Below are 15,084 nucleotides of genomic sequence, written 5' to 3' on the forward strand. Positions count from 1 at the left end.
GGACTGCCCCGCGACTGCTCGCCGCCTCGCAAGCTCGCTTGGTCAATCGCCTGGGGAGGAATGACTCGGAGCGCTGTGTGCGATGAAAGCCGTCGTACTCGTCACGAATAACAACCACCACCGGCCGCCACTGTCAGCGTGGCCGTGTCACCTCGCCCCCCCCACCCCCCTTCTTCGAGAGCGCGGCGCACGAAGGCCACACAGCGGGCGGTACGCGAGCAACGTGGCTCCATTGTAGGTCGACATTTCTACTTGGGAACAAATGTATGTTTTTTTAGAGATTTTTTTTACTGCGCCGTTTGCATTGTTTCTCATTTAGACGAACGTTTGTCCGCTCTTTATGGTCACAAATGAAAAAGTTAAATGTTATTTGAATATAATTTATGCTGGTAGGAACCACCTGGTTCCACCAGCCCACAGGGGATTATTGTGTCCGTCCGTCCGCCGTGCATGCAAAAATGGGAGGGATGGGGCTGGGTGGGGAGGGGCTGGGTGGGGAGGGGAGGGTGGGGAGAGGCTGGTGGGGAGGGTGGGGCTGGGTTGGGGGTGGGAGGGGTGGGGCTGGGTGGGGAGGGGCTGGTCACCCCGTGTTGCCCTTACAAAACTCAACGTTTAACCTACTCACGCCGGATTGTGCCCGCACTCACAGTCGGGCATATTTGCGGGATACACCACGCCGCCGTTGACCCTGGCCATTGACCGAGCAACCCAACGTGTTCCTAGCAGCTCCCTCCGCAGGACAATGTGTTACAAGTCGTACAAGAAGAGCTACAATAACCGCATGTGCACGCGCAACATTGGATGGCGCGCGCAGCGTGAGAGTGGGAAGCGAGTTGCCGCTCGACTCTCGCACAGAGGGAGGTCGCTCTTTCTCCTCTGCTGTCCCCATCCCAACTGCGCTGTCGACTGCCTGCCCCTATTCAAGGCCAAGCTTAAACTTTCAAGTAACTAAACTGTTCTACAAATGAAACTAAAAAGTAATTTTTGTATTTTACCAGGTAAGGCCAACTGAGCTATTTCGATTTTTTTTTTCAGAAGCGACCTGGCGATCACAAAGGATATCCCAACGAAGCGGCTTATCAAGTGGAAATGTATAGCAGCCAAAAAGTCGAAAGGCGCGTTGATAAATGTGTAGGGAAAACCCGAACGACCCGGAGAAAAATCGACGCGACCACGGGGAGAGAGACACGCCGACTCTCAATATATAGCAGGCGGCAAGGGTCATTTTTGAACCCACGACCTCCCGTACGCCAGGCGAGGAAGTTAACATCTCGCCAGCTGAAAAGGGATACACGCCCGTCGCGTCGAGACGCTACATCAACCCGCATCGCATCGCAATGCGCACGTCGCGATGCGGAGTGGCGATAATCATCTCACCCGGCGACGACTCCTGATGGATGACGCCACTGAGACATCGCTGCTGGGTTGGTTAACGCGGCGCGCCCGCTACGTTCTCTAGACAGCTTCACGCAGTTTAACTCCTACACCCAGCATAGCCCCTACACCCAGCATGGCTCCTACACCCAGCATGGCTCCTACACCCAGCATAGCCCCTACACCCAGCATAGCCCCTACACCCATCATAGCCCCTACACCCAGCGCAGCCCCTACACCCAGCGCAGCCCCTACACCCAGCACAGCCCCTACACCCAGCGCAGCCCACACACCCAGCACAGCCCCTACACCCAGCACAGCCCCTACACCCAGCACAGCCCCTACACCCAGCACAGCCCCTACACCCAGCACAGCCCCTACACCCAGCGCAGCCCACACACCCAGCATGGGAGCCCCTACACCCAGCACAGCCCCTACACCCAGCACAGCCCCTACACCCAGCACAGCCCCTACACCCAGCACAGCCCCTACACCCAGCACCGCCCCTACACCCAGCACAGCCCCTACACCCAGCACAGCCCCTACACCCAGCACAGCCCCTACACCCAGCACAGCCCCTACACCCAGCACAGCCCCTACACCCAGCACAGCCCCTACACCCAGCACAGCCCCTACACCCAGCACAGCCCACACACCCAGCACAGCCCACACACCCAGCGTAGCTTCCATTACAAGTAATCGTGACCCCCCCACCGCCACCGAAGTACTCTTGGCAGACGAAATAAACTTAATTTGAGATCCACAGATTCAGACGAGAGGGGCCAATTCAGGATACGTGTTTTGTCTACGTATTTATTTCACTCGATCTCTGGGACAAATACAATCGCATCAAGCGGTAGCGTCACACAGGGCACGATATGCAAGCGTACATGACCACCATAAACTGGTAACATATCTCTCACTACTGAATAAGTTATGGCAATGTAAAGGCTTTTTTTGGTCGGGGAATTTTCAGTGAGCAAGCCAAAGTAAAATATCTATTAATTAAAATGCGTTTTTGTATTCATTATAATAATGTATACTATGGATAATATAATTATTTGAGTCATTCGATATACGTTTGCTTAATCATTAATACCTTCATAAATACATCATCGTAAAGCAATGCCCGATAAACTTGAATACATTAGGTTATCAGAACACTTTAAACACGAGTGCATGTGTTTGTCGCCGAAACTGCAAATCAACCAACAACCGTGTCAACGTCTCGCCTTTTCGTGGCGTTCACGGCACGCGTTATCATTATAATTGCGACACAGCTTTGGAATAAATACAATGTGTGTGTTGCGCCGTCAACAAAACTCCTCCAGCACTCTCCCGTCGCGAGACAATCGGAATTCTTGAGTGTGCAGTGCCCTTCTGGACTCCAGGCTTGCAAGTGACTGACGTCTCTGTTAGAATATGATTGTCGTTATGACTTTTTTGTTTACGTATTTCTTTTCCTGGATAGTTGTCGATTGTGTTGGTTTAATTAAAGCTATCCTCACAAAGGTGCTGTGCGCACACGTTGCGCGAACGTTGGGTTACACGCGACGGTTTAAAACGTCTCGTGGCGTTTGCTCTTCCACATCCTCCCGTCGGCGCGACATTTGGCTTTTAATCTTGATGTGAAGCTTTCGTGACTGCAGGAATCCATACTCTTTGGTTCTTTCGGTAAAGTCACGTAGTTAGAAATAAAATAAAACCCTTATAAACAGTTTGCCTTTAGAGGCTGACTCCTTTGCCTGATGACGACCGCTTGTGTTGCGATCGAAACGACGTGATTTGTTTTATTTTATTTCTAACTTCGCGACTTTACCGAGTATTTGCCTTTCAACTTTCCCGCTCAACTCTCGAAACCCATCATCCAAAGGCCGCACCGCGTGCTTTGTGTGCGCATGGCGAACGGTGGATGCCCACGTGACGCCCGTCCGCGAGTCAATTCCTCCGCGTTCGCAGCGCGAATGCGTCGACTTGCAGCGAGGCGGACTATACCGTTTGTGTGAGCAGCGATGGAATGGAAACCCTGCGTGGACTTTCTATCGGAGGGGCCAAGAGAACCGCCGTGAGAATTGGGCGCGTGGCGCACCGCGAGGTCAAATGTGCGATTCGTACAGGCGCGTCTCGATGTGACCGCACCGCGAGACGCTGGCAAGCACGCTTTGAAAATGTGTGCGGCATCCTTCAGCTCAATGTTTACAACGGCGAGGGAGTTTTTTCAACATAAAACAATACTGGCTTGTTTCATGAAACTAAATAAAAATGTAAACAAATCACGCTACCGCGAATTAAAACTAGATTTGAGTACTTACGCTAAAATCAACTTTTTTCACTGTTGGTCAACGCCACGCACGTGGTTACGGTAACAGATGTGGAGCGTGCCGGTGACCACGGAATGGATGACAAGGAGAGCTTACTGCAGATCTAGAATTCAGAACTTGTGAACCTCATTCGATAACAAGGAGAGCTTACTGCAGATCTGGAATTCAGAACCTCTAAACCTCCATGGATAACAAGGAGAGCTTATTGCATATCTGGAATTCAGAACTTGTGAACCTCATTGGATAACAACGAGAGCTTACTGCAGATCCCTAATTCAGAACCCGTAAACCTCAATGACATGCAAAGGGGGTATTTAAATCCACAATACCAAATGTGCAAATAAAAACGATAAGAACTATGATTTTCGGAATGTCCGTTTTGGGCTAATTGCACAAACATGTTACTTCCGCTACGGCAAGACGATCGTTACATTCTTGAAATTACAGGCTATGAAGGGCCATTACCAGAAACGTCGCCTATTATATCTTTTTCGTTTTATGGCCACAGCTATTTCTACGCGATCATCATTTTAAGACCATCAAAACGACGCTCCATCATCTCGTGACGCGTCCTGCCCACGCAAGCTTTCTTTACCTAACAGTCGAGGAGATGGACTGGTGAGATCGACTTGGGGAGGCCTGCATCCAGCAGTGGACTGACCACGGCTGACCATGATAAAGTTGAAGATCTGTCATACTTACCGTTTGCCAAAACCGACGCAACATGTCTGTGCGATAGCCATTTGATTTCTCTGCGCTTCAGTTCGCAAAAGAAGTCGTCTCAACAAAAACCTCGTTTCACCGCGCCATCCGCAAGTTCCGCCGTGAATTTCTTTTCTTCAAATTTTTGGCCACCCCTCAACGGCAGGTTGGCTGGATTGTCCCCCCCCCCCACGACATTTGAGCGACACGCGCATTTGAACCGCGGCGGCTGCGAAAATCGCGACCGGGGAGACGCGCGCGCGCGCAGTGACGGTGAACCATCACTCGCCCGCGAAGCTGCGAGGGTTACTCCGCAAGACGCCGTGCATCTTCACTCGCACGACCCGGCTGCGCTGCGTGCAAGCGATGGCCGTGGGTGCGCGCCCCGCGGCTGCCTCCGGGTTACCGCAGGTTGACAACCGATGCACGTCCGTAGACTGCTCCCATGCAAGTGCCCGGCTCCCCAGGGGCAGCATTGCTGATAGGAAGACGCAGCCCAAACCATGGCTATTTTATTCCGGTAAACCAGGGGTCGGTAATTGCCTGCGGCTTATTAAGGAACTGCTTCGTGACAGCGATTTAGTGACGAACACCGTCTCGCGCTCACCACGTGCATTGCGGCTCTTGAAATACTGCGGCTTTTTTTTACCGGATAAAAAAATGGCTCTTGTTGTTATTTTGCTTTGCCGAACCCCTCCTGTGATTATTGGAAGAGCTTCTGAATGGGCTGTGTGCACAGCTCCGTCGAAGCGAAGGCCATTCCTGCCACCAGTGTTACCACGCGCGAGAAATTTCAGGGCCTCACCTTTGCCTTGAAACTGTTTTCGACCTCCAGTGTGCGCTCATTAACTTAGAGGAGAGAAAGCAAAGAGAAAGGATTTGCCGGTCTACAACCATATAATATTTCCAGAAAGCGCTTTCTTCGTCTAAGCAAGATATATCGTGAGCAACGTAGAGTAGTGGGCCCCAATCGCAAACACGTTACTACAGCGTGCTTGCTGTTCTCGTTCATGAAGTTTCAACGTCAGACAGCGCGGGGGACACACACATACACACAAACACACACAAACACACACAAACACACACAAACACACACATACACACACATACACACACACATACACAAACACGTGGACCCTGGGAGGTGAACTACAAGGGGAGAGCCGTTTTGGCTCTTGCCGATGCGTCTCCCTCGTGCAATGACAGGTGAGTGCGCGTGTGAGAGTCTGTGTGTGAGGGTGTGTGTGTGAAAGTCTGTGTGTGTGTTTGAGAGCGTGTGAGTGAGTCCGTGTGAGTGCGTGTGAGAGTACGTGTGAGTGCGTGTGTGTGAGAGTCTACGTGTGAGTGAGAGTATGTGTGAGTGCGTGTGAGAGTCTGTCAGAGTGAGTGTGTGTGAGAGTGCGTGTGTGTGAGAGTGCGTGTGTGTGAGAGTGCGTGTGTGTGTGAGTCTGTGTGTGAGTGCGTGTGAGAGTGAATGTGAAAGTCTGTGTGTGAGTGCGTGTGAGTGAGAGTCTGTGAGAGTGCGTGTGAGAGTCTGTCAGAGTGAGTGTGTGTGAGAGTGCGTGCGTGAGTGTGAGTCTGTGTGAGAGTGCGTGTGTGTGTGTTCAGACATTCACACGGGGGGGGGGGGGGATTCTTGCTGGGGAAGATCGGGCGCCAAGATTGGTGGGAGGGGGAACAGCAGTCAGAGACTTCGACAATCTAATCGATGCCAGCAGCTGCCTAAAGTGGTTCTGTTAATTGGCTAACGTATGGTTAATAATTATTCATACACAGCCCACGACGGCCCTCAATATGGTTGCCCAGGACCGAATCTGCCGTCAGACATCGGGGCTGAGGCCGGGGTGCTGCTGGAATGGCCGGCGACCGGAGCGCGCGACGCAGCAACAACGTCCATGTTGTTGTTGTTGCGCTGCACTGCTATTGCACCTCGCCGACCCCGCGCTGACGAGCGCGGTGAATCACGATGCGACGAACCTCCGCGACCCGCGCGGGGCGTGAGAAGGCCATAATCCATCCAGCAGTGGATTGACAAAGGCCCCGCAGTAACAAAGGGGGGGGGGGGGTGATGGCGGTGGCGAGGGGGATGATCGACTTCATTTAATGACTAAACTAAACGGGACGGAATCTGCGGTTGTCGAGAGATGCTTCACGCTGCTCGTCGCCTAAAATCTCGCGCGCACGATGTTCTCACCGAGCTGTACCCCTCACAGCTGGGCAGCACCTTCGACGCAGCGCGCCACGCATGAAACGGCACGCGTATGTGACGCGGCACACACGTGACGCGTACGTGACGCGGCGCACGCATGACGCGGGCCCCCGAAGGCCCGCAGAGGGGGTGGGTGCCGGTTTCCTTGCGACCCCCCCCCTTCCGCCACCTCGGGTACATCTCTACGAGTGTGGTGTGTGTTGCGTGTTGTGGTGCGAGTGTGTTGCGTGTGTGCGTGCGAGTGTCGGTTGGTACGTGTGTGTGTTCGGAGCCTAACTTTATTTAAAGCACAACAACACAACCACCCAGGTTCCCTGCAGCCTCGCAAGGGCACAGCCGGCACGTCGCCACGGCCCCCCCCTTAAGCGCTGCCCCCTTTCTTGGCGTCGCGCTTGGCTTTGTTCTGCATGTAGCGAGCCTTCCCGTCCTCGAAGCATCGCTTCTCGTCCTCCGTTTGCAGCTGGGGACAAGAGCAGACACGGCAACAGCGCTTGCAACCTCGCAACATTCCGCACTCGACATTCCGTGCGCTTCTAAATCGTCTAGATTGAAAACTCATCTCTTCGCATCAGATTTTTGTGTTTATACGTAACGAAGGTTTTTTTCTTAGGTAAGATCACGTCAATGATACATGTGTTGTCAAACCAGCCACAACCAATTACTAAGGTTTGTGACGTAAATAAAACGTGATAATTAGTGACTACTTCAGCACACCGGTGTGTTGGAGAGTAAACCCACAACGTTGACAATTCGAGTACGACGTTGCACTGGTGATTACAACCAGCTTCATCAGGCGACAGCCAGAATTGTGGAAAATTCCGTGTTTCAGTCTTTGTGTTTAGTTTGTTGTCCTTCCCCCGCACCTCCGATTAGCACGGTTGGCTACGTACAGTGCGAAGGAAGTTCGTACATACATACAGACATTCTCTCTTATATTTATTTTAAGCAACATCCTAAACATTTTTAAAAGACAGCGACGCAAGATTCTCGTTTCGCGCTTTTTTTGCATCCTTGTGATAAATTCTCATGTGCAACCGTAAACGACGATGGGATTTGTAAACTTTTCTAAAGAGTCCTTTTTAACTTTTATTTTAGATTTTGCGAGTGCAAATTTGCATCTCACAATCGCCGAGGGACCACAGGCAAGCGGCAAAGGCAGCCAGGCGGTGAGAGCTGTGTGCCAACAATCAATCAGGATTTTATATATTTTGGTGCATTCATCATCCTTTAAAACCTCTAGACTGCCAGATACAAACCTTCACAGGCCGAGGTAAAAAAAAAAATATCAAAAAAAGAACATTCATGACTTCTAGATTTGAAGCTTTCGTGACTGCAAGGATTCATATTCTTAGGTTTTTTCGGTAAAGTCACGTAGGTAAAACATCAAAATTAATAAAAATAAAATAAAACAAAAATCACGACGTTTCGGAGGCAACACAAGTCTCCGTCATCAAGCTGCCTCACTTGATGCAGCTAATCCGGCTGTGACGGTCCCACCTGATGATGGAGACTTGTGTTGCCTACGAAACGTCGTGATTTTTGTTTTATTTTATTTTTATTAATTTTGATGTTTTACCTACGTGACTTTACCGAAAAAACCTAAGAATATGAATAACATTCATGACATTTTGAGAAGCCCGAAATAAAAAAAAACCACGGTGTTCACATGTTCCCCGTTATACCGTGGACTCGACAACAACCGTTGTTCCAAAAACCTCCGCCTCCTCTCTCTCCCGACGTAAAAAACGAAAATTCGTCACACACGACAGCAACAAAAAGCCGACCCAGACGGAGACATCGCTCTCGAAAGTGAAAGCAGCTCTGGGATTTTAGTGGCGCTTAGCAAAAAACTATTTATTTCCATGTAAGGGGGAGAACGTACGTACGTACATGCGCATGTCGTGTGAGTCTCTAAATACGATGGCAGCAATGTATAAATATCCGTCTGCGTGTCACGATGTTAACACTACTTTGTTATGGCCCACTTTGGCTAATCCAGTTGGCTCAGCCCGATGACAAGTTGACTTAATAGCACAAGATGAATCACCAACCCACCCACACCCGGCCCCAGCGATATCGCACACCGTCACGATTCGGTATCCCGATTCCATCTTTAATATGTAGGCTTTTCTTCGGGCAATGCTACGATTCGTAATTCCTTTCTTTCGGGTTAGATCGTTGTGAAGGTGTGTTATGTAATTACACTTACATGAACTGACCCAAAAAAACTGATTACGAATCATCCTGATTCAAATTGAAAATATAATTTTTTATCCATCGATTTTCCAATCTCGTTTGTAGCATTTGTTACTCTTTTACTTAACAAATTGCCCCATTCACTCAATCGGCCGAATATGCGTGACAATTTGCTTACACTGTGCAAACAAATGTAATCAATTCTCGCATGTCGAATCGGATCCATGCATCGGTGAGTTGCAACCCTGTTTACTGTGGACGTAAAAATGCGTACATTCCTCAAATATTGATTCGTAAGCTCATGAGAACACACATCAAATCACCTGCTGCAAGGATCGAAAAACGAATTCATTAATAACACCGCGTTATTGACATAATAGGCGATGTTTATTACAGGGGCACTTATGCATAAGCACATAAATTCAAGTGCGCATTTATTTAGCATTCATGAGCTATGAGGAAGGGCTATTGCCCTAAAACGTCACCCATTCGACAGATTTTACGTTTGAGGCCACACTCCAGAGTCTCTTGACGAACGTGGTCAGTTTTCGTTTGCAAGTTGTGCTTGTGCCCCACTGCCAACACAGCAGCATCACCAAATAATTTGCAAGAATCGGATGTTTGCGATTCCTACGGCACCGCGGGATCTCACGGGTTCATATCAACGCTGCATTGGCTGAAGACGCTCGCTCGTTGGTTAAATTAGTGCCACTATTTGTTTTGTAATCATTCCCCGTTTTCTTACAAATGTTTCTCTCAGTGGCGAGACAGTCGCTTGATCCATGTACACGATGGCACAGCAGAGTATCACACCGTGGTGCTGCTGCTACAACGGTCCCCAGGAAACCACACTTCCCTGGAGCTATTTCTGAAATACCTTCCGGTTACATTTTCTTGTCCACATTAGGAGTGCTGCGATTCCCTTGCGCTCTGCCATAGATATATAAATATTTCACATAACCGTAAATCTCTTGTAAATCGATTGCTTAAAAACGTATTTATTATGATTGTGTGTGTGTATGTATGTGCATGCAATTATCCACACCTCCAATTATCACGGTTGGCAATTTACGGTGCAAACGAAGTTCAACACACATACATCGGCGAGTGGTTTGAAACCACCAACCCAGCACACTGGAAACCCCGGTTTAATCACAGTCGGAACCTGGATTCTATCCAGAATCTCAGCGGCGGCATCTCGGACTCTGCGAGCCAACAGGTCACCTTGACTTGACGAAACTTTTTCAAGGGTACAGACACTCCAGACTGCAGTGGGGAGAGGGGCCTGGGGGGGGGGGGGAATAAAATAGTAGACACGCTGCAAGGACGCTGAGCTCCTCAGCGGAAGCCTTAGGGAGTCAAGTGGCAGGGGCCGTTAACGCGAGACAGAGGAGCTGCTGCCAAGAGGTCAGCGCCGTAAATTCAGAGGCTACAAGACTTCTCGATTTTTTTGTCGCCGCGTGCCCGCAACGGCCAACGGGAACCGCTCCGAAAGGTCACGCTTGCCCGACAAGCCGGAGGGAACGAGGCGGCGGCGCGCCGGTGAAGTCACCGCAAGGCCATGCATCACCGGAGCGGACGTTAGGGAGGGACCGCCAAGTTGCCTTGGAGGGGATCTCGGAGCAGACCTTGAAAGGCTTTGCGGAGCGACAATCGGTCACTTGCTCATCTCCTTCCGGGCAGGCGCGCACGAGTACTTTCTTACGCGGTCAGCCGAGCGTACAACGTCTGTCGTAACACTTGACGGAGCGATGGTTCGGTCGGTCATGAAAGAACGACGCTGCGATGGCAATTGCACGGCGAAGAGAAGTGACAGTAGCGGAGGTTTTATGCACATGCTTTATGTTTGTTTACTTGTAATAGATCTGTTGGAATAGGCAAGAGTGCCCAAGAGGCAAAAAATTGGTTTTGTTAAGTGGCCAGGCAGAGTAAATTAAACCAGATTATATTGAGAGGCAGTGGGATTTTATCCAAGACAAACTTCAACGCCCAAAGTACGGGCAGTACCGTTGTGAAAATGCAATGCCTTAGATTATACTTTTGTCTACGGGGCAGGCTCAGACTTCCGAGAACCATTGCCAGTTACCGTCCTCCCGACCACCGAGTTTCCATGCCTTAACGACCTCATCATCATCACCATCATAGGGCCCCTTTCCCCAAGCCCACGCAACATGAAGCTCATCGCCTTCAATTATTTCTAACGAGCATTCCGCACGCGCCCCGCGGCCTCGCCTGGTTGCTCGCAACTCGCGCCTGTCCCGCGGTACGCAGTCTCCGCGTTACGATAAACCCGGATTCGACGGCACGGCGCAGGTATTTTCAAAACGACGGAAGCTCAACGAATGCCGAGCAGAGAATAACACCGAGCCGGAAGGAGAGCGGTATGGATTTGGTGTGCAGAGAGGTTCCGGTGCCGGTTTTTCCAACCGCTCTTGATGGGGGGGGGAGGGGGGCACCCTACGTTTTGGAAAGTTCGCCAATACACTCGAACCTGTCCCCAGGTGTGAGCGTGGCTAAAGGCACAGCGCTGCAACTGCTCGCTCACGCCGCTGCTGGCGGAAGAGGTCTCAGCGTGAGGCTCTCTGAAGCCCCTTTCTTTCCACACTGGCCCGGCGTCTTGATAAAATGCAGGAGTACCCACACTTTACTCCACCACGAGCGACCTGCCTGCCGACCGCCTAACTACTGCACCAATTCATTTATACCGCTAGCTTTACAATGGTGGCGGTGCGGGTGGAGGGGGGGGGGATAAAAAACTGCTGCCGGGAGATTGAATTTAACCGGCGAGCACAACGCTGCAAATCGAGTGTGCTAACCGTTACGGCACGCTGGCACGTACACCAGCGCATAATAGGCCATTAACACACGCGGGCGGAAGAACAGATGCCTGAAAACGGCCTACCAAGCAGATAGCTCTGGGTCTTGACAGTCTCCTGTCCGCTGTTCCATTGAACACGGCTAATGCTGCCTTTACTTGCCGAGCGCAATCTGCGAGTGTGCGAGTGCGCTGTGTAAACCGCAGTGCCTTGCGCGGGAAGGCTTAGCAGGGTGACCCGAGTCTGAGCCGTCGGTTGGTTCCAGCATTGGGGCCAAGCCGCGCGTGTCTTTGTGTGGGGAGCGGTGGCGCAGTAGTCGGCGCACTGATCTGCGCCACCAACCAGGTGACCCGAGTTCGCTTTCCTCTCACGGCCAACACCAGTGATGATTATCTGAACTGTTGCTAGGCCTCCCCTAGGTCGACTCAAGCCTCAAGTGAGCACCCGGGACAGCATGTAAACATCGCCACTGGGGAAACAAAGGCGTGGTGCTGGCCACCAAACCTCTCATGTACTGTGCCGTCCTTCATAGGTTTTCGTTAACAACTTATCTTATCTTGCTCTTTTTCGCTCCCTGTGGAGCATAAGGCCGCAACAATCCCACGCCATGCAGGATGGCCTTTAGCAGCTTTCTCTGCTTCACCCCAAGACAGGCCCCCCATGGTCTTTAGTTGGTGTTGAACGGTGCCGTCGCCAGGTGCTTTCCGGCCTGCCCCGTGGTCTCTTCGCTTGTGGTGTCCACCGTAGGGCAGTGTTCACTACGGACTCGAGTTCCATTCTCAGCACGCGTCCCAGACACCTGAGTCTTCTCTCTGTTATGTCCCCCCCCGCGTTACGTATCTTCAATTGGTCTTGATGTACAGGTCCCGGTTTGAAATCTTGTTTGGCCAGAAGATGCGACAGCTGTTTTTTCTCCAGGCAGTCGTCGTTGTGGAAGGTGGATATGGAGTTCACGTCTATCTTGGTGGTTCTCCAACTTTCAACATTGTACAGTAACACTGATTTTACAGTGCTGCTATATATTAGTACCTTTGTCTTTAAACTGTATTGGCCAGACTTCCGGATGCTTCTCAGTAGGAAGAAGGTGTGTCTAGCCTTGTTAGGCCTGGACTTGATGTCTTTTGAGGTGGAATTCTCTTTGCTTATTACAGCGCCAATGTACGTAAAACTCTCAACCTGTTCCATTGGTTTTCCCTTGATTGTTGTATTTGTTGTTGTTGTTGCTGTGTTGATTTTCATTCCTTGGGTCTTTTCTACCTGACCCTGCAGGCCGAGTTGGTCAGCACACTGGCTCAACAGAGTTGTTCTCTCCTGCACATGGGTGTGTTGAGAAGAGAGCAGAGGGATGTCATCTGCGGAATCAACACAAGATCTTCGAGCACCGATAAGGGGCTCCACTGGCTTCCCATCTCGTTTGGTGGTGCATCTCATAACCCAGCCAATGGCAACCGGGAAAAAAATTGGTAAAAGGATACAATCCTTGGCGTAACCTTGACGTGACGGGGAACCAGTCTGATGAGGTAGGTAACAGCATTTGCCCCAGAAGTCTGTTAAGGCTATCGGGGCGATCTTGGTCTTTGTGTGCCAGCGTGCCTTTCATCGCTCGGAGCGTTTCAACTTGGGTGCCAACCGCCCGTCGGGTTATACCGTGGAGCCTCGGCCAAACGAGGCCCTAATTGGGTCACAAACTACAGGGAGCAACCCGGCTACGTTCTGTGGGACACATCGACTCTTTCGTCCGCTGCTCACAGAGACGAAGAGACGCGACGGTTGGCGTTTGTTGCGCCGCAGTTAACGACTCGGCAAGAATTTATCCGCCCGGAAAAAAACAACAAAGTGCGACGTTTCCTTCAGTGTGTTCGACTTCGCCGTTAAATTTTCTCTGGCCGTCGAGTACCGCAGCACAGCCAAACACCGTAAATTCGTCTTTGAATGCGGTAATGATTAAATATGGGTCTAGTGTAATGCGAGAGAAAAATAATAAACCCTCTTGTTAGTCATGCCGACAGTGAATAGAACTGAAGTACTGCGATAAAGATCACGAGTTAAGTTACATTTTTTCTTGTCCCTCTCAATTGATCATTTGTCTTCCAAATAGTTGGTGAGAAATTCTTCCAGATATTTCACACTTGAGCTAACCACCAATGCCCCCTTTGCCAACCCCTGCATGTCACGTCCACGTTCATTCATCACTCGGGCAATGGGAATTAAAGATTCCTGGCCGAGCGTTGTCCGTCCCCGACCTGGGGACATTTTTTTTCAAATAAATATACGGCAACTCCGTTAAAAACGAAAAAATATCCTAATTAGCGGAGGGGGGACCGGCGGTAGAGCAACGACGCCGCCGTAAGCAGGCATCGTCCGTCCGCCATCGTCACTCTAAGCGATGGCCCCCACTGCTCCTCAACAGTGACTGTGATGTCACAATCGCGTCCCGATTATTAACACATTTGCACAGAACGTGAGCAAATTGTATCACATTTTTTGTCTATTCAAACTAAAGCGATATTTTATTTTCTCTGGCATGTGGGGTGGGGGGCCGTCCCCCCCCCCCTCTGCCACAAACACACACACAGTCTGGTATTGCTAAAAAAGATAAAAAGATTCAATGTGTACCGGTTCAATCGTTCAATAAATAAACAACAGCGGCCTTTGTTGTTCTCATTCTGAGCCATGGCGACATACCGAGGGGCTCAATATAGACTCCACAAGGGAGAGGCAACAACAGCCCACGTGGGTTGTAAGTGTCCATTAGCGGTCACGAGATTGGGGGGGTGGAGGGGGGGGGCGTGGGAGAAAAGGGGGGGGCGTGGGGGAAAAGGGGGGCGTGGGGGAAAAAGGGGGGGGCGTGGGGGAACAGGGGGGGAGGGCGTGGGGAAAAAGGAGGGGGGGAGTGGGGGGACAGGGGGGGTGTGGGGGAATAGGGGGGGCTCCAGACAATTGCTGTAACTTGACAGTCCCGGTGTGCGATTCGCTAATGGAACTTTCTTTTGAGAATGTGCTGTTGAGTAAACGCTCCACACGGAGATGCGCGGAGATAAACATCGAGGCAGGGGTGAAGCAAATCGCAGCGAGTTTGTAACGGAGGGAGAACATGTCGTTGTAATCAAGAAGATTAAAACAAACGCGGTGTTTAATTAAAATAAGACTTTTTAAACTAAATGCACGAGCACTATGATTCACGATTGAAATGTTGCTTTGTTATTACGCGAATTTATTTAAATTAAAACTAAGCAATCAGACTTGTAACGTCATCGTCTTCCCACGATATTTGAGCGTCAGAGGGATTTAACAAAGATTACAGTCAGCTCGCCGATCACGAGTTGCAAAACACCATCCGAGACACCCGAGTCAGGAATCGAACCCAGGCCCTTCTTGTTGCGAGGAACGTGTGTCGCCACTGCGCCACCGTTTCCACCCTTGTAAAACTACCTCCTTTGAAGGGGAGTTCTAAGTCACAGCATGC

General features: G+C 50.7%; 1 protein-coding gene across 4 annotated transcripts in view; it reads right to left on the reverse strand.

The window, feature by feature from the left end:
• Positions 1–2,169: 2,169 nt before the first annotated feature.
• Positions 2,170–15,084, reverse strand: part of ACOT7 (acyl-CoA thioesterase 7) — an 89,444-nt gene continuing 76,529 nt past the window's right edge. For all 4 annotated transcript variants that reach the window (XM_078873178.1, XM_078873177.1, XM_078873176.1 and 1 more), the window contains one exon: positions 2,170–7,066. In XM_078873178.1, coding sequence (XP_078729304.1) covers positions 6,968–7,066 — 99 coding nt within the window. In that variant the 3' untranslated portion in view covers positions 2,170–6,967. The remainder of the gene's footprint in view (positions 7,067–15,084) is intronic.

This window comes from Lampetra fluviatilis, chromosome 36 (genome assembly GCF_964198595.1).
Source record: "Lampetra fluviatilis chromosome 36, kcLamFluv1.1, whole genome shotgun sequence".
NCBI classification, from domain to species: Eukaryota; Metazoa; Chordata; class Hyperoartia; order Petromyzontiformes; family Petromyzontidae; genus Lampetra; species Lampetra fluviatilis.